At 44.3% G+C, this 25,834-nt stretch overlaps 1 protein-coding gene across 7 annotated transcripts in view; it reads right to left on the reverse strand.

Annotated features, from left to right (window-relative positions):
* PXK (PX domain containing serine/threonine kinase like) overlaps window positions 1-25,834 on the reverse strand; it is a 109,468-nt gene that overhangs the window by 77,604 nt on the left and 6,030 nt on the right. For all 7 annotated transcript variants that reach the window (XR_004677762.1, XR_004677761.1, XM_034996729.1 and 4 more), the window contains exons 2-3: window positions 7,365-7,415; window positions 4,562-4,609 (exon numbers count right to left, since the gene is read on the reverse strand). Coding sequence is in view for 5 of the 7 variants with exons in the window: in XM_034996729.1 (XP_034852620.1) it covers window positions 4,562-4,609; window positions 7,365-7,415 (99 nt within the window). In the remaining 2 variants the exon portion in view is untranslated. The remainder of the gene's footprint in view (window positions 1-4,561; window positions 4,610-7,364; window positions 7,416-25,834) is intronic.

Genomic DNA, 25,834 nt, shown 5'->3' on the forward strand with positions numbered 1-25,834 from the left:
TGATCGAGCTCTACATCAGACTCTGTGCTCAGTGCAGAGTCTGCTTGAGATTCTCTTTCCCTCTCTCTTTGTCCCTCCTCCCCATGCTGTCTCTCTCTCTAAAATAAATAAAATAAATATTTAAAAAATATATATATATGTAAAATTACCATGTACCAATATCAGCCCATTTGCCTGCACTACCTGCCTGACAGCTGACCCAGATGAATCCTACATGACTCAGAATGGAGTCACATCTACATCATCAGATTCAAACCCCAACAGAGCTATTTTTCATTCATGGTGAGGATATGAAAATGAGTTTGATAAGGTATTTGTTTTGAACTCTGTGGCCTCCAAGCTTCCACCAATCTATTTGTGCAAGCTTCATTTCACTTTAGGAAAATGTATTGATCTGCCAGACATCCCATCAGCTCTTCCAAATCATCAGGTAAAACAAAGTGTTCTTTGCCAACAGCTACAATTACAGATTCTTTGCTAGGCCAGTCCACTAGACAGACTGGAGGCTGTTTCCTGCTCTGCCTTAAGATCTCACAATAAATACTTCTACAAGTATTACTAGTATGTAATATGTGTGTTATTTTAAAATCTTGCCTTTTAAAAAAGATTAGCATTCAAGAGACACTTTCTCTTTTAGCTTTCTCCCAGAATTTCTAAAACGTTTGCCAATTATAGAATATAAAATTTAGGGGGCGCCTGGGTGGCTCAGTTGGTTAAGCGACTGCCTTCGGCTCAGGTCATGATCCTGGAGTCCCGGGATCGAGTCCCGCATCAGGCTCCCTGCTCGGCAGGGAGTCTGCTTCTCCCTCTGCCCTCTTCCCTCTTGTGCTCTCTGTCTCTCATTCTCTCTCTCTCTCAAATAAATAAATAAAATCTTTAAAAAAATAAAAATAAAATAAAAATAATAAATTAAAAAAAAAAGAATATATAGGGGCGCCTGGGTGGCTCAGTTGGTTGGGCGACTGCCTTCAGCTCGGGTCATGATCCTGGAGTCCCGGGATCGAGTCCCGCATCGGGCTCCCTGCTCGGCGGGGAGCCTGCTTCTCCCTCCAACCCTCCCCCATCTCATGCTCTCTCTCTATCTCATTCTCTCTCTCAAATAAATAAATAAAATCTTTTAAAAAAAAAAAGAATATAAAATTTAGAAGTCCAATGACTCATTAGGAGGGAGGGAAAGAGAATATTAGCACAGAGAGCAATCAAGTCTCTCCGCAGTGATTTCCTAGACACCTACACAATGATGGCTTCAAGCCATGGCACCTCCCCATCCCATTTTCGAGAGCTTTCCTCTTTAACATGCCCTACGGATTCCCTTCTTGAGTTCCTTATATATGAGGAAGAGAACGAGAAAGCCAGTGGAGAAGTCCCCAAAGACCCATCCATAACACCTGCAGAATGATAAGGCGAAGAGGGAATAATCTCCAAAGTGAGGTCTAGAGCCCATAATCTGAGCCGCTAGTAGAGGCCTCTAAATTAAATTACATGACAAACTATATCGCAGTTTCAAGAAAACTAGTTCTATCTGGAGGAGGAACCAACAAACTCTGAATCTGTTCATCTTTCATTTTCATGATCAGAGCTCAGTGGTCTTCAACCATATTCCAGTGAGTATTCTAGGGAGTTCTGAGCTCTCAAAAGACCCTTAATTTGTGCCAATCTCTACGTAACAGTAGAGTCTCTCCTATGTCAACAGTGAGCAATAAAATTCAAATCACGAAGCATCCGTGCTACAACAGACCTGAGAAGTCATCTAGTTCAACCCCTTGTTTCAGATGGGGAAAGGGGGGGATGGAGAGGGAAAAGAAATGACCCAAGGTCTCCCTGCTGTAAGGGGCAGAGTCTGGGCTCCTTCCCAACCTGAGCGTTCCTGACTCAGTCCCCACCATTTCAGCTCCTACGCCTTTCTTTTGTTTTGTTGTATGTGGTCTCCCTAGATGGTTACTGATTTGATGTTGCCTTTAAAATAAGGTAATGAGGGCGCCTGGGTGGCTCAGATGGTTAAGCGTCTGCCTTCGGCTCAGGTCATGATCCCAGGGTCCTGGGATCGAGTCCCACATCGGGCTCCCTGCTCCTTGGGAGCCTGCTTCTCCCTCTGCCTCTCTGTCTCTCTCTCTGTCTCTCATGAATAAATAAATAAAAATCTTAAAAATAAAATAAAATAAAATAAAATAAGGTAATGATTCGGGACACCTGGGTGGCTCAGTCGGTTGGGGAGCTGACTCTTAGTTTCTGCTCAGAGCATGATCTCAGGGTCGTGGGATCAAGCCCTGCCTGGGGGCTCCCCGCTCAGTAGGGAGTCTGCTTGTCCCCCTCTCTCTACCCCCCCACTCACATGCACCCTCTCTCTAAAATAAATAAATCTTTAAAATAAGGTAGTGACTCTTCTTTACCACAAAATATGCTCATTATAGAAAGTTATGAAAATGCACCTTTCTTTTTCTATTTCTTTGCTTATTTAGCTTATCTCTGCTTGTTTATAGAGAACTTGGAAAGTACAAAACAGTGTAAAGAGCCAGAAAAAAAAAAACATAAAACCCATGATCCTGCCACCTGGGGATCACCATTGTTAACAGCTTGGCATATTTCCCTCCAATCTTTTTTTCTAAACATTTCATGTAATTATATTATATTGCATGTATAATTTTACATCCTGCTTTTTTTTTTTTTTCAGTTTGGCCTCTTTCCTATTGGAGTCAGACAACTCTGCCTATGTATTATGTTTCTCTTTCTTTAGCGGGAACTCATCTAACCATCAGAAAGGGTAATCAGACACTAAAAATCATGGTCACAGTTTTATTCTGTGGTTTTTAGAGTCTTTTTGGTCTTTTTTATGGAGGTTGTTTTGAAATTATTTTCTTGCCAAAAAGCTGTATGTACTTTCTTCTGTTTGTTTACTTGGATCTAGAAAAACCTCCCACTGAAATGATGTCTGGCCATATCCTGCCCAGCATAAGCCAACATCAATACACATGGATATTTGCATTTGAAATAAAATGCACACTGAAAGTGCCTATTTTAAAAGGGAAAATTACACTGAAGCAAAAATAAAATTCTATTATATTAAAAAGGCCATAATTGAATAGTCATAGAGATTCAAACTTACATGCCCTAAGCAAGAACAAACAGGAGATAAAACCCTCTCCACTGTCCCCCACCCATTCTTGGGAGCTGGGCCTAGACAATTTCAATTTCAGAAACCTTCCTCCCATGAGTCTTACTCAGTCCTGGCTGAATGACACCGTACGAAGACCACTGGGCAAAGGTTCACTTGTGCATCAACGTGAAAACACATAGTAGGCTCAGTGTTAACTCCCAGATGCTCACGCCATTGTGGAAATGCTGCCTGGGAATGTCGGGAGAGACTTGTGGAGAAAATCCACTGCTGGAATAAACTATACATCAGTGCCTTATCCACAATGTCATCACAGACCCAGCTTTTGTCTAAGCGGAAAGAATATGCTATAAAAATCCATACATGAAACCAATTAAACTCATCAATGAGGAGAATTTGATCTCTGCCAATATTTTATCTGGAGATTTAAATCGGTCATACTGCAATTAAAATTTAAAAAGACAACATTTGTCAAATACACGACCATCTGTCAGTTACATAAAGGTCTGCAGACACTCAGGCCAATTCTATCAGAGAGCAAGTTAGGCATTCATGTTTTCAGCTGGGTTGTAAATAATGTTACAGTTTGGACTCTCTACTATGCTGTTTTCCAAAGCCTGATCAGTAACTGTGGTCTTCTGAAGGAAAGGAAGCATGTTGCTCGCTCTCAGCCAGCAGTCCTCCTGACCTTTGTGGACAGGACCAGAGGTCACTCAGAATAGGTAATAAGTGATGGCTAGCTCACCAATGAACAGGGCGCAGTGCTTCACCTCCCGGCTGGACTGGTCATAAGCCAAGCACTCCGGCTCAGGGTTTATGTTACCATTCAAGTCTGAGATGTGAGCCAAGCCCAGTGGTCTGCAGTAACCAATCTGCTAAATGGGTACATGGGTAGTACTGCCAGTACTTACTATGGTGTGAAAGCCCCTCTAGGACCCTTCCATCATGACCAGCACAGCTCTTTCCAGAAAAAGACTCTGCAGCTCATCCCTCTTTCCATTATGGCCACCAAGTTAGGAACATTTAAGTCAAAGGGATTTAGAAATAGGTGTTTAAGAGAAAAAAGTTACACTGAGAAAAGCTGTCTCTAGTTACTGCTGAGTATTGATCTGCAACGCTGACTATGCAGTCTAGCTCAGTGGTGAGGGTCTGAGTCCCAGCTCTAAGTGAACGACTCCAGCAATCCAGCTAGTCATTCCTCATCTGTGCAAAGGACTGTGGTTAGGATGCAGTCTCGCAAACAGGTACTCACTTGCCAGGTGACTATAAATCACATGTTTGTTCCCAAAAGTTTATTTTTAGAGCCACACATTATCTGTATAACGTATAAGTCTATCTCCTCCACCAGGAAAATTTGCTAATTTTTTGTTCCTGATATTGCCATTTCCAACCAGTTTCTAGGACACCCCAAGCAATGACCATGTGTCATTAGTGTTTTCGAATATTTACCTGCAAGCTGTTGTTCAGCAAATCAAAGTCACTGTATCTCCTAACGATCTGTAAGACAAGACAGTGGTGTTTTCATTCGGCAAAGACCATCTCTTTTCATTTCCTTATTTAATATTTATTGGCATTCTAGGGCCGAGGCACTTGAACTAAGGGAAGTAGGGCTTATATCTGGTGCTTAACTTGCTTAACTGGACAGGCCCAGAAAACAGACCTAGCAGTGCCCAGAGTTGGCTGGGCCATGGGAAACTGGTTAACGTCAGTCAAACACACAAGATGCCAATAGGTAAGAGAGAATGATGATGTATTTGCTTTTAGGGTGAATAGCCCTTTAAATATCTTTCTCATTAACCAGGCACCTGGAAAGATGAATTGATGATTTACTCCCTCAAAAAAAAAAAAAGTTTTACCGAACATGAAATCAAAGTAAAAGGAAGCAGACAAAGCGCTTTGAGGCCCTTTCATCCTTGCCCTGGATAAAATTTCCCCCAGTTGAGAGCCCACCATTCTAGAGACAGGACTGTACCTGCAGGCAGAGAGGCCACACCTCTCCCGGATACCCCATATTTCCCCTCTTGGCAGACAGTCCACTTCCCATTGTCTATACATCCTTTGTTAGGTATGTTGATGCCACTGATTAGGCCAGAGTCAAATTCCACTAGCTCTTCAGGCTCTGGGCAAGGAAATTATTTTGATTTAGAATGGCTGACTTGAACCTTTATTGATGACTCTCAAATGTTAGTGAGCAGAACTACCTACCAATCTTCTAGGACTCTGCCCTCAGAGGATCTCCTACAATAGGCGCACAGTGGGGCCCAAGAGTCTACTTTTTTGTGAAGTATCCCGGGAATTCTAATGCACTGTATCTGGAAAACTATACCAAGGATTGATTTCTCTGGTAGGACAATGCAATTGCCCTGCTTGTCAACTACACATGCAAGAGTTAAACGGAAGGCCATCCCTCGTAAGTGCAAAGGAGCAAAAGGCAGCACTGCGGCTAATCACAGAGAATACACAGATTCCAGCCCTGTTCTGTCACTGATTTGAGTGTGACCATGGCCTCGTTACTAACCCCTTGAACGTAAAACGGGGAGCTGCAATCATGCAGAACTGTTTTTAAAGGGTTAAGTGAATTAATGTGCTTGAACCAGTGCCTGACAACAAATGCTCAACAGATGTTAAATGGTGTAACCATTCACACAAAAAGCAGTTTGAAATTTTGGGCAAAGAAAAGACCAAGTGTGGACCACTGTGGTCCAAGACTGCTTAGGGTGAGAGGTAAGATTCAGGCCTGAAGGACAAGGTAAGATGTTTTGTAGTGGAGACGGGGAGGGTAATTATAATTATGAAAGCAAGAAAGAAATGGCCCTGGGCGCGTGGGTGGCTCAGTCATTAAGTGTCTGCCTTTGGCTCAGGTCATGATCCGAGGGTCCCACATCGGGCTCCCTGCTCAGCGGGAAGCCTGTTTTCTCCCTCTCCCACTCCCCCTGCTTGTGTTCCCTCTCTCGCTGTGTCTCTCTGTCAAATAAATAAATAAAATCTTGAAAGAAAGAAAAGAAAGAGAGAGAGAAAGGAGAAAGAAAGAAAGAAAGAAAGAAAGAAAGAAAGAAAGAAAGAAAGAAAGAAAGAAAAGAAAGAAAGGAAAGAAAGGAAAGAAAGAAAGAAAGAAAGAAAGAAAGAAAGAAAGAAAGAAAGAAAGAAAAGAAAAGAAAAGAAAAGAAAAGAAAAGAAAAGAAAAGAAAAGAAAAAAGAAAAGAAAAGAAAAGAAAAGAAAAGAAAAGAAAGAAAGAAATGGCCCCTAGAGAGAAGTCAGCCACCCTCTGCAAAGTCAACTAACAGAGGAAGCACCTCTGGATCCAAGTAGGAAATTTTTTCTCTCCGAGGACTGCAGACCCTAGGGCCATAAGGTTACCCTCACCTACAGTCAGCGGGGGACCTGGCAGTAGCGTTTTGCCCGTGAGTGGACTGGGAGTCCATGAAATACACAGGGTCCGAGCTGTACAATGTCCAGGGTCCTGTCTAGCCTTTCCACCCCGTGGACTTAACTCTAACCGGCCCCACCTACACCATGGCTTCAGGGGAGGAGGTGTGCTAAGAACAAAACAAGTAATCTGCCTACTATCTATCTATCCTACTCTGGGTCAAACTAGAGAACAAATTCCTAGATACTCTCTGTGGTAACATCATACACAAATTAAACCAAACAAATGGGAACAGAAAAGCCTTTGGAAATAAATATCTTTTTTTTCTTAATTTTTTTTTTTAAAGATTTTATTTATTTATTTGAGACAGAGAGAATGAGAAAGAGAGCACATGAGAGGGGGGAGGGTCCGAGGGAGAAGCAGACTCCCTGCCGAGCAGGGAGCCCGATGCGGGACTCGATCCCGGGACTCCAGGATCATGACCTGAGCCGAAGGCAGTCGCTTAACCAACTGAGCCACCCAGGCGCCCCTCTTAATTTTTTTTTAAAGATTTTATTTATTTATTTGACAGAGAGAGACACAGCGAGAGAGGGAACACAAGCAGGGGGAGTGGAGAGGGAGAAGCAGGCTTCCTGCCAAGCAGGGAGCCCGATGTGGGGCTTGATCCCAAGACCCTGGGATCATGACCTAGCCGAAGGTAGACGCCTAATGACTGAGCCACCCAGGCGCCCCTGGAAATAAATATCCTAAAGCTGAAGGTTTATCTCTAAAAGAAACAGGATTCATATATATGCATGTTTTGGTTTTTCCACATTTTTGGCTGCCCCAGTCAGACTTTTAAACACTTAAACATTTTTCTAGGGACAAAAAAAAAAAATGCTTACCTGCCAACTGTTTTCTATAGAAATTCCTCTTTGCACCCGAATGATGTACTCCTAAAAAAGAGGGGGAGAGCCTCAGTTATAAGACACCCCAATCAGAGAATCAAAACTAAGTGAAAATATCAGATAAAGTAGACTTCAGAGCAAAGAAAAGTACTAGAGACAGAGGCTATTACATTGAGATAAAACAGTAATCTACCAGCAAGACAAAGCAATCTTAAATGTGTATATACCAAATACCAGAACTGTAAAATATGAGAGGCAAAAACTGATGGAACTGAAAGAAGAAATGGGCAAACCCATGGTTACAGTTGGAGACTTCCACACCCTTCTCTCAGCAATTGATAGAACAATAAGAAAAACAGGAAGGACACAGAAGAACTCAGTAATACATCAACCGACAAATTTAATGAGCATTTTTGGACATTCCATCTAACAACAGCAGAATACACATTCTTTTCAAGAGGATATATAGATGGCAATAAGCACATAAAAAGATGTTCAACATTCCTAGTCATCAAGCAAATGCATAAGAAGACCACAATGAGATAGTACTATACACCTACCACAATGACTAAAACAAATAAACAAAAAATAATACCAAATGCTGGCTAGGATACAGAGAAACTAGATCACACATATATTGCCAGAGGGAATGTAAAATGGTACAGTCACTCTGGAATACAGCTTAACAGTTTCTTAAAAGATTAAACATGCAGCTATCATACGACCCAGCAATTGTACTCCTGGGCATTACCCCAGAGAAATGAGCATTTATGTTCACACAAAACTTGTACACGAACTCAGAGCAGCTTTATTAGTAACAGTCCAAAATTAGAAACAAGCCAGATGTCCATAAACAGGTGAACGGTTAAACTTTGCTACATCCATATCATGGAACAACACTCAGAAACAAAAAGGAATAAACTACTGGTTCACACAACAACTTGGATGAATCTCCACAGTTATGCTGAGTGAAAAAGCCAATCCCAAAAGATTATAAACTATATGACTCCATTTATATGACATTCATGAAATGACAAAATGATAGCTATGGAGAACAAATTAGTGGTTGTAAGAGTTAAGGCTGGATTAGGAGGGTGTGGGGGGGAGGGAAGCAGGTGTGGCTATAGAAAAGCAAAGTGAGGTGCTATGCTTTGAATGTTTGTGTCCCCCCAAAATTCATGTTGAATACTAACGGCCAAAGATGATGGTATTGGGAAGTAGGACCTGTGGGAAGTTCTTAGGTCACGGGAATGAAACTCTCATGAATGGGATTACTGCCAAATAAAGGAGGCCCCAGAAGGATCCCTTGCCCCTTCCACCACGAGGATACTCTGAGAAGGTACCAGCCATGAACCAGGAAGAGGACCCTCCCCAGAAGGCAACCATGCTGGCACCCTGATCTCGGACTCTCATCATCTGGAACTGTGAAAAATAAATTTCTGTAGTGCATCAGCCATCCACCCCAGCCTGAGGGATGCTTGCATTGATGGGAATGTTCTGTATCTTGACTGTATCAATGTCAATGTACTGGTTGTGCTACTGAACTACAGTTTTACAAGATAGTACCATTGAAACAAACTGGGTGATGGACATATGGGATCTCTCTGCATTATTTCTTACAACTGCATGTAAATCTATAATTACCTAAAATAAAAATTTTGAACTTAGGCATTCAAAACAAGGTGTGGTAGCAATCAGAAGACTAAGATCCACGATTTTCAGTGTTCAGAGTTTGCATTCTATATGCATCATCAGCTAGAGAAGGCCAAGATTAAGAAAACAAGTGAAAGGGTAGAATAGAGAGGCAGTGATGGCATTTTCCAGAGAAACCAAATCCAGAGACAGTCCCCCCCCCCCACCTGCCTGATCATTAACATCTCTCTGTTCCTAAGGAGGAGGGAGAGGAGAGGGTATTAAAAATACACATTCTCAGGCTTTGTACCAGACATGCTGAATCAGAATCGCTAGGATAGAACCCTAGGAATTAGATGTGTTAACAGCCTCCCCAGGTAATTCTTACTAACAGGTAAACAGGAAACACAGACCTAGTCCAGCCTTCTGGACTATATACACAGGGAGTCATGATGAAGGTATAGATTAAATCATATAAGAATGTTGACATTCTTTCCTCAAATGCTCAGAATGGTTTTAATATCTTTGGGTGGTATGATTTAGGCATTACCGACAGTCACTACTCAACAAATGCTTATCAACACAGTATTCAACAAATCCTTTCTACTGAATTCTCATTTAAATAGGGGATTTAGAAAACAAAGCCAAATAAGTATTGTTAACCTGGAGACTGGATTTTAAAATAGATCTAGTGCACTATCATTCATTTTCATTCTGTTTATTTAAGAAAGGTTGATAAAGTTCTCATAGCAGGAGTTCCTGCCTCCTTAGGAAAATGTTAAGGATGGTAATTCAACAATATCCACTCAATTATGAGTGAATCAACTGTGTACCTGGCGCTATGCTTAGTTGGGTTCATATGGGGTTATAAAATAAATATTTTAAGACTGATTTGTGTAGTGTGGTAAATCTCTTAAGCAATATGCTAATGCAATTATTTCTGAATACATACAGATAAAATGCTAAAAACTTCTGACATTCTTAAATTTGCGGGAGCAATCCTTTAGGTTGGAAATTTTCTTTTTTCCAGGGTTGTCTTACTGGCAAATTTTCTGGGCTGTTACATTCTCAGAGGCAAGCTGAAATTAGCACATATAATTGAGTACTTCAAACAACTACACATCAACAAGCTTTTTTGATGCCTAAAATTGGGGGAAAATGTTAATTCTCAAAAATCACTTCTAGCGTCTATTAGTTCACTATGATTTATGAGAGGAATAACATTAATTTCAAAAATTCCGGTTCAGTGTTGGGCACTTGGTAGGTACTGAATAAACACGGCTGTCTCGCTTTACATACGTTGAGTTTAAAGTTCAGAACTGTGCTTTCCGAAGACGTTGCTACCAGTAGTAAACATCCGCTAAAGCACCCATAACGTTCCAATCCCTGTACTTCTTCCACGCTGCGGTGTAAGTTTGAACAAGAAAGGTACAGTCTGACTCCATTCCTTCCTTCTGTAGACACACAATTTAGATTTTTTAAAAAAACTTGTCTATAAACATGTGACTCTTGATCTCAGGGTCGTGAGTTTAGACCCACACTGAGGGTAGAGTTTACTTAATAAAATTCAGAACTTCCTGAACATATATTTGTGCCAGAATAGGTTATGTCTACACTATTCAGTCAATTGGCAAACATCTTCTCATTGTATTCCTTCATATATGCTCTTCACCCTTTATTCCTCTCCCCTCCCCCCAACTGACAGTAATCATTATGTGTTCTAGTCTTCCATATGCCTCTAGAGTTGTCCCTACTCCAGGATCCCAGCACTATCAGGCTAATAGTCTTGCTAAGGTATTCCTGAAGTCCCTTCACTGATACCCTATAAAGTTGGCTATTATTGATTATGATTATTATATTGTCTTGAAAAAAAATCTTGTCTATAAAATGGCACACAATAATGACTGGGAAAAGCATTTGGCAGAGGGAAGCAGTAACTACAAGATAATACCTGGGTCATGATGTCAGACTGTGATAGCCAAAATGACGTCCTCATTAAAGTTTGTGCCAAGACACTCTTTAAATTTAGGCCAGTGAGGGGGCGCCTGGGTGGCTCAGATGGTTAAGCGTCTGCCTTCGGCTCAGGTCATGATCCCGGGGTCCTGGGATCGAGTCCCGCATCGGGCTCCCCACTCTGCGGGGAGCCTGCTTCTCCCTCTGCCTCTCTCTCTCTCATGAATAAATAAATAAAATCTTAAAAAAAAAAAAATTAGGCCAGTGATTTCCAAAGAGGGTGATTCTGACCCAAATGACATTTAGCAATGTCTGGAGACATCTTTGGTTGTCACAAGGGGTAGGGGAGTGCTACTGGCATCCAGTAGATAGAGGTCAGGGATGATGCTAAACACCTACAGTGCACAGCACAGCCCACCCCCATCCCCCAACAAAGAACTACCTGGCACCGAATGTCATTAGTGCCAAGGTTGAGAAACCCAGGTTCAGGTGCATCGAGAAACCAGTCATCCCAGTCCATGGAGGCTTGGGTTACAGGGTGGTGCTGGGGGTTACCTCTGTCATCATCTGCCCTTGGCCGTAGCCCACTGGTACCTCGTATACAACACCATTTGTAACACACTTGTGTCCACCTAGACTTTGCTTAGTTACAGGGGCCTGAAAGCACCACCCATTGTGTAAAAACACATTAGGACCCATTAAGGCTTCCCTGTGGTCCCCAAGTCCCATCTGCCATCAGGTAACAGATACAGAAAGACACTGGGGAATATAAGGTGATTTCACTTGAAAATATTTTAAGTAAACTCTACCCCCAACCTGGGGCTCAGACTCACAACCCCAAGATCAAGAGTTGCTCTACCGACTGAGCCAGCCAGGCACCCCTGCTCAGAAATATTTTTATTCCAGTTCAATAAGACAAGTTGGTCCCTAACTATAAAACATTTGAATTTTTTTTAGTTTGCTTGATACCACCTTCCACTTGACCAAAAGGAAATACTTTCACCTCAAATTTGTACAGTAAACACAGCACAGCTGTCCATTGCTGGCAACCGGTGGTAGCTCTTATTAAAACAGAGAGAAGCGTGCCCTAGGGACTAGCAGAAACCCAACATTTGAAGTCAGGCCTCCTCCTCCCGAGCTGCAGTCAGCAGCCCAGGATCCTCCAGCGAACCATTCGCATCTGCCCCACCATCTCTGATGTGCAATGGAAACTGCAGTGTGTATCGAAGAGACGACAAACCGGCAAGGCCCGTCAGGCAACAAAGGGAAAGCTAAGAGCTCTGTAGCGCAGCCTGAGTCACACAGATCTACACCTGCCGCCAAAACCCACCATCTGCCGCCACTTCCCCAAAGGGCCTTCTTCTTGCTCCTCCTCACGCCACCACACCCTTTATCTTGGTGGGGCAGGGTGGCCACCCTGTCAAGCCCTAGTGTTTTGGCTAGTCAGTGTGGTCTGGCGCAGTTCTTCCAACTGGAAAGGCCCCAGGACCACAGAATTTCTGACTTAAGTGAGGTTAGAGAAGAGAAGTGAGCACCAATCCTGTGCCAGGAACTTTGCTAAGCCCTTTACTCAACGTTTCTCTTTCAATGTTCACATTAGCCTAGAGGGTAGATCTCAGCTCAGCTAAATTGAGTGAGCTGTCCAAGGTGGCACGACTAGGAAGCAGCTGAGTGGGAAGTGCAACCCAAGTACCTGATTCCCCAGACCTTCCCACCTGCCACGCATGACTGGCAACCCTCGGGGACCTGGGGCACCCTGAGCTCTTTCTGCAGCCCTGAAAGATGAGAGTCCTCACTAGTTGGTGGAACTCAGGTGGTTCATTTCTAATGACGTTGACCTATTGACTCCAATCCTGGGGGGCGGGGGGCGGGGTTGGGGTTGTCATTTCCACAACTGTTGCTTAATGCTTCCAACACAGGCCATTTTCCAAGTAAGCATCCTCACTAGCATTTTGTTTCCTGAGTTTTCAGAGAGGTATTTAAGATTTCCCTGCACAACAGCTGATATCCAAAAATGCCTTCGGTGATGAAATTGTAGGAAAAACTAAGGAGGAAAACTTATTTTGAATCTGTCTGGCCCCAAATGACATTAATGAGGCTATAAACACAGATCACTTTGGGAGGAAAAGATGTGTTAAAGGAGCTAAAACCAAAACTTAAGCAAACCTTCAAACTAGGTTAACCCACATAATTCTTCTTCCTTCCCTTTTGGCAGAGAGATCAGATTTACTCAGAGACTCAAAGTACAGAGAGATGAGAGCAACTGTTTGGAGATATTTTACCTGTCCATGTTCCCACATCATCAGCTCTAAAGCAGAGGGTGCCAACCCTGCTGCATTCTATAATCACCTAGAGAACTTAAAAAAAAAAAAAAAAGGATACTAATGGTTTGACCCTCCCTCCTGGAGATTCTGATTTAACTTGTCTGGCTGAAACACAGGCATTAGTAGGTCCTAAAAGCTCCCCAGGTGATTCTAATGTGCAGCCAGGGGCGAGAACCACGGTTCTAAACCTCTTGAAAAGGAAACAGCTTTACACTGTAAAAATAAAAACCCTCTCAAGAGAGGAAGGAAACAAATGAGCCAAGCACCCACCAAACCTCACAGCCTCCTCCATCCCTACCCTCACCCCTCCTTGTCGATGGGAACCATTACCCTCATTTTGCAGCTGGGGACAAGGAGTCTCTGAAAGGGCAAATGCCTTGACTAGAAAGTGGTAGCTCCGGGGTAGGAGGCCCGGTCTCCAGCTAGCCACACCACTCTCTTGAGTTCATTCCCAAACCCACTTCCTCCTGGCACTTTCCCTTCATAGGAAGGCCTGCAAAGAACACTGAGCATGCGTGAACTTGCTGGACATCCAACATCATCCTACTTCCCTACTCAGGAACCTTCCAGGGCTCCCACTGGCCACAGAATAAAACCCAACTCCTTAGCCTAGCTTCCATGTTCTGCTATCACCCAACCAAAGTGTTCTAACCCTTCCTTCTCCTCAAACCCTCCTCTCCTCAGTCAGACTCTGTGTATCCTAAACATCCCTTACTGACTCCCCTCTTTCTCTGTTCTAGAGTCAACACCTGGCAAGGTCAGCTGTTTAATCATGTTACTGCTATTTCTGTCCTATGTCTACCTATGTCTGGGGAGAGAAGGGACTCTCTCCAACTGAATTAAGTTCTTCAAGGGCTAGAATCACATATTTCTTTGTATTGCAAACAGCACCCAGCACAAGGTCAGGCCCGTAGTAGAAGTGCAACAAATACTCATTGTGGGAATTTGTTAACTGACTGCTCGCTCCTTTGGGAAGGAAGAAGCATGTTGCTTTTTCATGTGTACGTACATCTAGGAAAAGTCAAACAGCATGCTCAAGAAAATCTCCATGGGGGTGGGGGCATGGGTGAAATAGGTGAAGGGGATTAAGATGTACAAACTTCCAGTTATGAAATAACTAGGTCACAGGGCACCTGGGTGGCTCAGTCTGTTAAGTGTCTGCCTTCAGCTCAGGTCATGATCCCAGGGTCCTGAGATCGAGCCCTGCATCGGGCTCCCTGCTCCGCGGGGAGTCTACTTCTCTCTCTACCTCTGCTCCTCCACCCCCCTCTCATGCTCTCAGAGTTCTGTGTCAACTCTACTTAAATAATAAAAAATAATTTTTTAAAAAAAGTTTCCATGGATCTTCCAAGCCCTGATTTATCATCCCGTTATAAACTCAATATTCAAACCCCTGGTATCACACAGCACAAGAGCCACAGCTCACGGGTAGTGGGCAACATCACCCTGAAGGACAACAAGGTCTCCGAGGAAATTCTCAGTTGCAGGACTTCTGCTCAGCTCACCAGCAACCTGCCTGGCTGCTTACAATTCTTAATATTTCACCTAGAATTAATGATTACTCCTTACTCTGCTAAATATTCATTACTTGTTGTTGTTTCATTTGCAGATTTTCAGGGCTGAAATGTACCTGTGTTATATTCTCATTGCTGTGCACTCCAATAATGTGCAAAACCTGCCACCAAAGCAATGAAAACATTAGGGTTTTAAAAGGCATTTGAAGGGGGGAGCCTGGGTGGCTCAGTCGGTTAAGTGTTTGCCTTCAGCTTGGGTCATGATCTCTAGGTCCTGGGATCAAGCCTTGCATCAGGCTCCCTGCTCCGTGGGGAGCCGGCTTCTCCCTCTCCCTCGCCCACCCACCATCTGTTTGCACCAGCACGTTCTCTCTCTCTCAAATAAATAAATAAAATCTTCAAAAAAAAAAGGCATATGAAGAATCACCACTATCTTAACCTAAATTTGGGCAGGTGAGTAAAGCCAACTGAATCTAAACTGAATCATAGAACTGTGTGCTTCACCTTTATGCAAAGCAAGTTCTCCAGTTTCTACTCTGTGTTCCCAGAAGGGGCAAGGAACACATCATAAACGTGCTTTGATGCCTGCAGTGAGGTGCCACCGCCTTACTGAGCATGCTTCTTCCTTCTCCAGGCCTTTTGAAGTCCAAGCTCTCCTCTGCGGGACAGTCTCCTGCCCTGCTGCGGGAGCTGGTCTCCACACCGACTTCAAAGATAGCCAGCCGATGTTTCAGCTAGGAGAAACACTGCAAAGCAGGGCTCAAAAATCCTTTTAGCCGCAGACATGACTAGAGAATGAACGTGGCATTTTAAACAGTAGTTCCTATGGCATTCTGTAGTACAAGGACCCTTAAATGACACCAAAGCAAATTATATAATTTGCTAAGATGGGAATCCATCTTACGTCAAAGCAAAGGGGAAAAAACCCTCAAAAATCTCGGGCTCAAATAGTAATTAAAAATGAAATATGACCTCCAATAATCCTCAAATTTCTTGGGCCGACGCCCTAAAAGTGTAGAAACAGACGCAGTGAACATAACCTCCCAGAACCACTATTTAGCTGGCTGGCTAGAAAAGACAGTAAACACACAAACTCCGATCTGGTTGGAAATAATGATGTTTATGGGGACTCTGGTCTCTGAGGGTGGCCAACTCCTCAACCCTCCCGCCCTCAGCTGGTACCAACCTGAGTACCAGCTAGGAAGGAAGTGTTCCTCCTCCTGGGGCCACTTCTCTGCCTACCGCCGTGCTAGGTAGGGCCCCAGAGCCTTCTGGAGGCTGATGTGCTGATCAGCCACACTGTGCGCCCCTCCCCCATGCCACCACAGAAAGTCCCCAGGGGGAGAGGGCCTGGCTTTCCAGTCACAGAGACCCAATTCAAAGCCCAGCTGCCACTTACTAGTTTTGTGACTTAACTCTGCTGAGCCTCTGAGCCTCAGTTTATTATCTGCAAAATCATACCTTTCCAACAGGATGGCAGTAAGTATTAGATGAGATTGTATACTTACCCAGCACCCAGCATAGAGGCCAGCTTTGGAACTTAGTTTTTTTTTCTGCTAAGAAATAGCAAACACAAGGTGTGTACGGGTGAATACACCAGGGCCCTAATCAGCAAGCACATGAGATGGTCACAGCACTATCAGGAGCACCACGGGAACAACAAAAGGCAGCCATTCCCTTTGAACACAGGAAATAATTTTATCAGTCTCTGACTTCTGACAGCAAACACCATTACTCCAGCTCCTCTTGTCCCAGCTTCTATGCCCACATTTATTTATTTACCTATTTATTTGTTTTTAAGATTTTATTTTTAAAGGGCGCCTGAGTGGCTCAGTCAGTTAAGCACCTTCCTTTGGCTCAGGTCATGATCCCAGGGTCCTAGGATCGAGCCCTGCGTCGGGCTCCCTACTCAGCTTTGAGCCTGCTTCTCCCTCTCCCTCTGCCTGGCGCTCCCCCTGCTTGTGCTCTCTATCTTTCTGTCAAAATAAATAAATAAAATCTCTAAAAAAAAAAAATTATTTTTAAGTAATCTCTACACCCAACGTGGGGCTCAAACCCACAACCCAAGATCAAGAGTCAATGCTCCACCAACTGAGCCAGCCAGGAACCCCTTCTATATCCACTTTTAAGGAAGCTAAGTAAAAAGCCTCACCCTAAAAAAACCCGGATATCAACAATAAGAGAATGGTTATGTTGTTTATGGTATAATCATGTAGTGGAAGAATACGCAAGCCTTTAGAATGGCGTATTAAAAGAATTTTTCATTACACAGGACAATGTGTATGCTGTAATGTCAAATATTCTAAAAGGATAAAAAACAATGATAACATTGATAAGAAGAGGGAACTACAACAAATGTTAACAGCAGTTATCTCTGGAGTGAAATTATGTGTGGTTTAAATTCTCTTAGCTATTTTTTTCATATTTTTTAGGTTATCCTCAATGAGCATATTTTACTTTCCTAACCAGGAAAAACAATTCTTCCAAAAGTTCCTTGGTTTGCTACACACGTAATTTAAAACATTCTACTTTCAAACGAAGAGTCTTGAGTGATAAGGACTGAGATGATCTGAGCTCGGATAAGAGCACAGTACATTATCAATGATAAATGCAAGCTCTCATCTTTTTTCCTTTGGCGAGGGAACTTATAGTCATTTTATGACTCACCAGCACTTTCACTGTGCTGGAGAGATTGAAAAAACAGAAGATGAAGGTCAAACAAATTAATTCTATTAGTATCCGGGGTGGTAAAATATTTGGTGGGAAAGGAGCTTGAAACTATGGGGAAGTCAAGCTAGGGAAGTCCCTAGTGCTTTCAACGGAGTAGAACTGCTCAGCATCACGAAGGATGAGGGAGGGCTGACTGCACATAAATTTACTCTGCCTCTCCTAAAAGAATCCCTGTGTCCTCCTGAGATGCTAGTCCCAATCACAACCATGTCAGTGACTCTACACACCACGCTGCTGTCGACCTCTTCAGAGCTGAAGGTAGTAACCGCTACGTTCGTGGAGCACTTAACTCTTCTGTTCCTCAGCTTATCCCAACTCCCCACAGTGCTTGGAGGTACATGTCACTGTATCTCTTTCACAAGAACCCCACTTCTCAGAGAGGGCAGGTGCTCTAAACAAGGGCACTCAGCTAGGAAGTCAGGAGAATGGACTCCACCCAAGGCCTGTCTGACCCAGGGCACAGCTCTTCCTACCCCCTGCAGCCTGAGACAGGACGCTTACACATCATACACCCCTCATTTTGCTGGAGAGGTCAGCTACACAGGCAGAACCAGTCCCTCAAGTGAGGAAGAGCCCAGAGAGAGTGAGGGGCAGACTGCGGACCACGGGGACCCAGGCCTGGGTAAGAGGAGTAAGAAACAGCCGCAGAGCTCTCGACACACCTCCCGGCCCAGTCTCCTGACTCGGAGACCTCTGCGCTCAGCAAGCTGCCCACTCCTGCACGCTCACAAACTGCGGGTGAATGTCATCTGGCACCACACAGAAGCTGTGTACAAGTGGGAAAGTTCTTTTCTCTTCCCAAGGTTAAATAAGCTCCCCCATGAACATGAGGCAGGTTCTGAAGCAGCAGAGGGGAACATTTTTAGATGAACGTGCCTCAAGTGGACATCAGGCTTCTGGAGTGGCACCCAGCAATGTGAATGGTGGTTAACTTCAGTTGTCCCAGAAGGGAACAGAGTCTTTGACTAGGCTGTTCTGTTTCCACACTATGCTCCTGTTAAAACTCCAACAACAGCTGCACCTCTGTCCTGTGCTTTACTCTGTCAGAAACCATGAAGGCTCTGGGTCTCAATGGTCACAGAGCCCAACTGGCTGCAGGATGGGCAGGTTCCGCTCAGCTCTTCTCACTCGGCTCAGCAGTCTGGAGAGAGTACTGACCTAAGGCTGTGACGTCCACCACAGTGGCCACTGACTGAGAGACTGAAGTTTAAGTTTTATTTAATTTTATTAAATGTAAGTAGTCTAAGTGGCTAACTGTAGCCACTGGCCAGTAGAGTTATAGGTTGTTTGCAGATATAAACATTAGATATTTATGAAAACACGAGCACACTAAACATAGTATGTTATGACTTGCTTTTTTGCCCTCACTTAAAATAAGATGAATCTCTTTCCATATTAGCAACCGCACATCTGGATATTATTGTTCATGTCTGCATCTGGGCTGTCCAGTACAGTAGGCACAAGCAGGATGGAGCTATCATGCACCTGAAATGTGCCTAGTCCCAACTGAGGTATGTTGTAATTGTAAAACGCACACCAGGTTTCAAAAACTTTGTATGATGTAAAGAACATAAAACACATTAATAGTTTTTATAGTGATTATCTACTGAAATAATATTCTGGATATATTAGGTTAGGAACAGATTATTTAAATTCATTTCACCTGTTCCTTTTTACTTTTCTAATGTGGCTACGAGAAAACTTAAAATTACATACGTGGTTTGCATTCTATTTCCGTTGGACTGCATTGCTCTAAAGCCTCCGCTGCATGTAATGAACTAAGTCCACCCCTCTGCAGCCAGGATGGGAGGACTGAGAAAATGGCAACCCAAATTAGTGTCTGGTTCTGTGGCTCAGGAGAGGACCCCTAACTCATCCTCGTCCAGGCCTGGGCTTCATGGGGCCATCAAACAGATCCACTACTCTGCGGGCCCTAATAATAGATCAGGCCAGGGATGGCTCAATGTCCACTGGCCTACAAACCATTCTGCCGCCCCCAGCCCTATGGCCTGGAGCAAGTTACTTACCCTCTCTGCACCTCATTTTCTTCCAACTGAAAAATGGAGATAATAGTGAACTCAATCCAGAGTTGCCACGAGAATCAGGTAAGAATCTAGAAGAGTTCGGGCAATTTTGTTTTTAAAGTTAAATATACGCTTACCATATGACTAAGCAATTCCATTCCTAGGTATTTGCCCAGGAGAAATGAAAGTACGTCCACACAAAGACTGGTACCCAATGCTCACAGAAGCTCTATTCACAATAGCCCCAAAGTGGAAACAACCCAAATGTCAACCAGCTAATGAATGCATAACAAACGGTGAAATACTACTGGGCAATAAAAAGAAACATGCGACAACATGAAAGAATCTCAAAGCTTTATGCTAAGTGAAAGAAGGCAGACACAAACCATTATACCCTATAAGATGCCATTTATATATAACACTCTAGAAAAGGTGAAATGACAGTAACGGAAAGCAGACCAGCAGCTGCCAGGGATCAGAGGAAGGATACTGACTGCAAAGAGGCCTCAAGGAAGTATCTGGAGATGAAAACGTTACAGTGGTTACATGGGGGCCCAAATTTGTCCAACTCAGGAAATGAGGTAAGTAACATAGGGAACTTAGCACAGGGCTGGGCCCTGCCCGTATTAAGTGCTTAAACAATGCTAGCTGTTATCATGGCAAGTGCCACTGCCTCTTCAGTATTGCCTGAACTTTCTAGAACCAAACTCAGACTCACGATCTTCCTGGGAAGACCAGGACTGTTTCTCTAATCATTTCTGGTGCCTTTGTTTCCCTCACGGCCTCTACCTAGCAGACTTCTCTGTTGCATTCCTCCCTCTCTCCAGTCCTTCTCTCCCCTGTGCCACTGACCTGATATGGCCTTTCTTTTTTTTTTTTTTTAACTTACTTGACAGAGAGAGAGAGAGATCACAAGTAGGCAGAGTGGCAGGCAGAGGGAGAGAAAGAAGCAGGCTCTCTGCTGAGCAGAGAGCCCGATGCAGGACTCAATCCCAGGACCCTGGGCTCATGACCTGAGCCGAAAGCAGACACTTAACCGACTAAGCCACCCAGGGACCCCTGATGTGGCCTTTCTAAGCCCACTGCTTCACTACCACTCTGGACTCTCCTTTCCCCTCCCTTCACGATTTTCACGGACCCCTACTCACCACCAGCAAATTAAGTTTCCTAAAATACCACTTCCACATGCTACATATCCGCTCAAGTCCCTCACTGCTATTCAGAAACTTGAGCCTGGCCTCTAAGGGGCCCCACAGCTGGCCCCAATCTCCCTTTCCCATCTTTTACCCCACACCAGAATCCTCCATGACAGATCCTTTTGGAATAAACAAACAAAGGCAGGGCCCACATCTGTCTTGCTCCGATGTGCACCCCAAGTGCCTAGCACAGTGCCAAGAACAAGGGGCATGCTCACAGCAGTATCTGCTGAATGAACTGAAGTCTGCAAATGCAACCTAGCCTCAGAGAACATAGCTAGTCATTCTTTAGTATTTTAAACTGAGATCCTTATGGTGGGTTAGTAACGGTTTAGAATAGGATGAACAACTAGAGTCTCTGGAAGGATTTACGTGTTAAAGGCTACAAGGCTTCCGTTTGTATTTCTACTTTTTAAAAAATACATCAATAAATGAGGAATTCTTAATCGCAGGAAACAAACTGAGTGTTGTTGGAGTGGGGGGTGGGGTGGGAGGGATGGGGTGACTGGGTGATAGATACTGGGGAGGGTATGTGCTCTGGTAAGCGCTGTGAATTGTGCAAGACTGTTGAATCTCAGATCTGTACCTCTGAAACAAATAATGCAATATATGTTAAGAAAAAAAAAAAGAAGAAGAAGGTAGCGGGAGGGGAAGAATGAAGCGGGGGAAATCGGAGGGGTAGACGAACCATGAGAAACGATGGACTCTGAAAAACAAACTGAGGGTTCTAGAGGGGAGGGGGGTGGGAGGATGGGTTAGCCTGGTGGTGGGTATTGAGGAGGGCACATTCTGCATGGAGCACTGGGTGTTATGCACAAACAATGAATCATGGAACACTTCATCTAGAACTAATGATGTAATGTATGGGGATAAATAAATAAATAAATAAATAAATAAATAAATAAATAAATAAATAAATACATCAATAAAACAATTATTTAAATATTTTCTCCGGGGCGCCTGGGTGGCTCAGTCGGTTAAGCGTCTGCCTTCGGCTCGGGTCATGATCCCAGGGTCCTGGGATCGAGCCCCCACATTGGGCTCCCTGCTCAGTGGGGAGGCCTGCTTCTCCCACTCCCTCTGCCTGCCACTCCCCCTGTTTGTGCTTTCTCTCACTCACTCTCTCTTTCTCTCAAATAAAATAAATTTAAAAATAAATAAATAAATAAATAAATAAATATTTTCTCCCATTGGGATCCCTGCGTGGCTCAATTGGTTAAGCATTTGCCTTCAGCTCAGGTCATGATCCCAGAGTCCTAGGACTGAGTCCCACATCAGGCTCCCTGCTCAGCGGGAAGCCTGCTTCTCCCTCTTCCTGCCGCTCCCCCTGCTTGTGCGCGCTCTGACAACTAAATAAAATCTTTAAAAAATATATATAAATTTTCTCCCTTTAACCCAGAACAGACCAAGAGCCTCCAAGTGAACACACAAGAAACATGGGGCCAGTCATAGAAATCAGATGAGTGTGTTCATGGTTTATTTGGTTTATCATGGTTTTGGCCACTACGTAGCTTTTTAATTGATTTTGCTCTGAGTCATACATGGTTTCATTTACACCCATTAATGTACCATGACTAAAGATAGGCTTTATTAGGAATGCCAATGGTAAAATATGAGTTAAGTGAGAAGTTCGTGAGAAATACAAGTGAGAACCATCATAAAATTGGTAATTCTGCAAATTGTCTGAAGACGCTCATTATCAGTGCTGTAAGCTGTATTCACCTTATCACAATTCTCACTGCCTCTCATATTTCAAAAAACAGTGTAATTCAGATCCCAAACATTAATATAATTTTTAATAATGTACTAATCTGAATAAAATATTTTTTTAATTCAAAATCACTTCCAGAGGGTTTTGGGTTTTTTTACAATTCAGAAGTACTATGAAAGGAGTTTGCAAGTTCAAGCCTGGGGAGTGCTGATCTAGAAGCTGTTCTCTGAGAGGCTGTTCAGCCCAAAGCCCCAGGAAGGACCTGGGTGGCTGGAGCCACTCCCACTGCCCCTCTTGGCTCCCAGGCGGGCTGGCACTCTCAACACCTTACTTCACCCTTAGTTTATACGTCTGCCACCTCTACTGGGATATAAGCTCCTTGCTTCATTCGTCTTTTAATCTTAATACACGGCCCAGTGCCCAGCTCACAGGAGACTCCTCAGGTGCTTGCTAAGGTTCCCAACACCGTAGAGGCTGCTTTCGGATAAGGAAGAAGTTCTGTGCTTCAGAGTGAAAGGCACCCAAACCTGGTGTCTGTGCCCACAGCCTGCCTACTGGTGCGTGGCACTTAAGGGAAAGGAACTCAGCAGGGCTCTCCGGAATAGAAGAGCATTTCTCAGGAAGCAGCGTTCTGAAGATGTCAGCTGCCCCCCAGCCCACCCCCTCACAAATGTCAGTTGGCATGGTCTACTTGTCAGGGGAAAGAACAAAGCAGAGGGCTTTCTATTTTACTTTCTCACCCTGCTGCTGGAGGTCAAATGTGCCTACACCGATGTTGGTGACGAACAAAAGCTGGGATGTGAAGAGCTGAAACGGGCATTTGCCAGGGGCCCGCCTCCCTTCAGGCCTGGCCTCTGGGAGCCCATCTGCCAGTTCAGTGGCCGGCCCCAGAAGGGGACTCCGTGCTGCAGCCCCCAGGCCTGGCTATCAAAACAGGTTCCTTCAGAGCGAAAGAGAAAAAGGCGGCAGGGGAGTTGCTCTTTGACATGTCACTGGTCTCTTTTTTGCCATTTGTTAGCAAAGCAGTCACGGCTGACAGTGAGACAAACTTTTAAATAAACAATTCTCCTTTTTCCGCTGAGCATACCTGAGTGCCCAGCAAGTACTAGTACCTAAAAACTTACTAGTGTTCTGGCAAATACAGAGGTAATACACTACATCAAAACAGCTGATACTTACGTGTTGAGCTCTGGTTAGAATGTTCCATGTGTGAGCTCGGTTAATCCTCACAGCAGCACTAACATACTTACCATCCACACTTTACAAAGAAACGGGCTGGAGAGATTAAACCATTTGTCCAATGTCACTAAGGTATTGTCCCTCTGTTCCTGCCTTACACTTTCACATGTGTGGGAGGGAGAGATTATTAAATAGAAAACAAAGTGGTAAGAAATAACAGGTATGGGGGCACCTGGTTGGCACAGTCAGTTAAGCATCGACTCTTGGTTTCGGCTCAGGTCATGATCTCAGGGTCATGAGATCGAGCCCTGCGTCAGGCTCCACGCTCAGCACTGGGTCTGCTTGAGATTCTCTCTCCCTCTGCCCCTCCCCTGACCCCCCGCATGTGCACACTCTCTCTCTCTCTAAAATAAATAAATAAATATTTAAAAAAAAAGAAGAAGAAGAAAGAACAGGTATGTACGTTTGGAACCAATAAAGCTGAATGGGAATTTCAGAGGAAGGAAAAGCATATCCAGCTTCATGGGGCGCCTGGGTGGCTCAGTCAGTTAAGCGCCTGCCTTCGGCTCAGGTCATGATCTCCAGGTCCTGGGATCGAGCCCCACGTTGGGCTCCCTGCTCAGCAGGGAGTCTGCTTTTCCCTCTGCCTGCAGCTCCCCTTGCTTGTGCTCTCTCTGTCTCTCTCGAATAAATAAAATCCTTAAAAAAAAATTTTTTTTTTTAAATAAAGAAAAGCAAATGCAGCTTGGTAAAGTAGTTGTCCACAGGAAGGATTCCCTGAGTTGCAGCTCAGATAACTGTAATCATACAACAAATCCACTTACACAACAAACATTTATTGAATGCTTACTATCTATACTGTATACGCTAGAGAATGAGCTAGTTTGAAATGGAATCAAAGTAACAATACATAGACAGGAAGGGCTGGATTTGCGGTGGGGGGACTTCAAAGAGAAAGACACGGACAGAGGCAGAACAAGCTGCCCATATGCCCCTTAGCATTTAAGGAGTGGGAAGGGACAGAGGTGTGTCCTGCTTGCTCAGACGCTCAGCAGCCTCAGAGCTCCTGGAGTCGGGCCTGCTCACCACCGCATCCCCAGCACCGACCGCAGTGCCCGTCGGAGCTCGAGAAGCAGCATGGAGTGAAGAACGGAGGAAGGCTGTTACAGAGTGTGGTATCTACAAGGTCACACGCAGCGATGCCTAGAGCACGGCAATGTGTCAGCCAGCCCTCCCCTGTGCTCTAGTGGGACGGTGAGAGCGGTCATGCCCGCCAGGCTAGCGGTGTGGTGTGAGCAGGCCCGCTTCAGGCTCCATTTCCCTCTGCAGGACTGAAGTGCACCGCATCCCTGCCCACCAGTCACCTGTCACCTGGGCAAAGGGCAGGCTCTAAGGAAGGCCTGCAGAACAACACTGCTTTCCCTTTCCACCTCCGAATGGTTCCAGCATTTTAGACCCAGGTTTGTCCCATACCAACACTCTATTCACTGCCTCCTCCCTTTACCCCAAAACAGCCTCGACTGAACTGAGGAGAAATGACCAGTTTCTGAGGAGCCACACCAAAGAAATGCGGGCAGCCTTGTTGAGATGTCATAAACAGAGAGCTGGCCAGGGCGCAAACACCCTGCTCTCCAGCACAGAGCCCTCTGCCCTCCCACTGGGCTCCTCTAATAAGTCATCTTGGCACCTACAGCTCAATGCGCTTGGCAAGGTGCAACCCAGAGTAACTCTTTCATACCAACAAGACAGAATTCATCTATTGTTCCAAATCCACGGCTTCCTGAAAGCAGGGTTCACATGGCAGCAAGGTGAACTGTTTAGATGCATGCTTCTTCTCCAAGTTTGCAGTCTGAAAAACCTTCAGCAGTGATTCTTACCCTAAGATTCACTGCCTAAGAGCAGGCTTCAGGCCGGGGAGGTTCTGGGAGGTTATCTAAACATGTGTATGAGCATTTATGAAGAACCTGTCTCTCTGATAAGATTGTGAAAGGAGGTAAATCCAGAGAGGTAAAGAACTTGTGCTAAGAGTATGTCCTGAGTTTAGCATATTGCAATGTTATAAACTTCCCAGGGTGATGGCTAAACAGTATGGGGCTTCCTTTCAGGGTAATGAAAATGTTTTAAAATTGATTATGATAAATAAATTAATCTTAAAAAGGTGGGGGGGGGCTGAGTGGCTCAGTCAGTTAAGCAGCCAGCTCCTG

The sequence above is a fragment of the Mirounga leonina genome, unplaced genomic scaffold (genome assembly GCF_011800145.1).
Source record: "Mirounga leonina isolate KUSES-001 unplaced genomic scaffold, KU_Mleo_1.0 Mir_94, whole genome shotgun sequence".
Lineage (NCBI taxonomy): Eukaryota > Metazoa > Chordata > Mammalia > Carnivora > Phocidae > Mirounga > Mirounga leonina.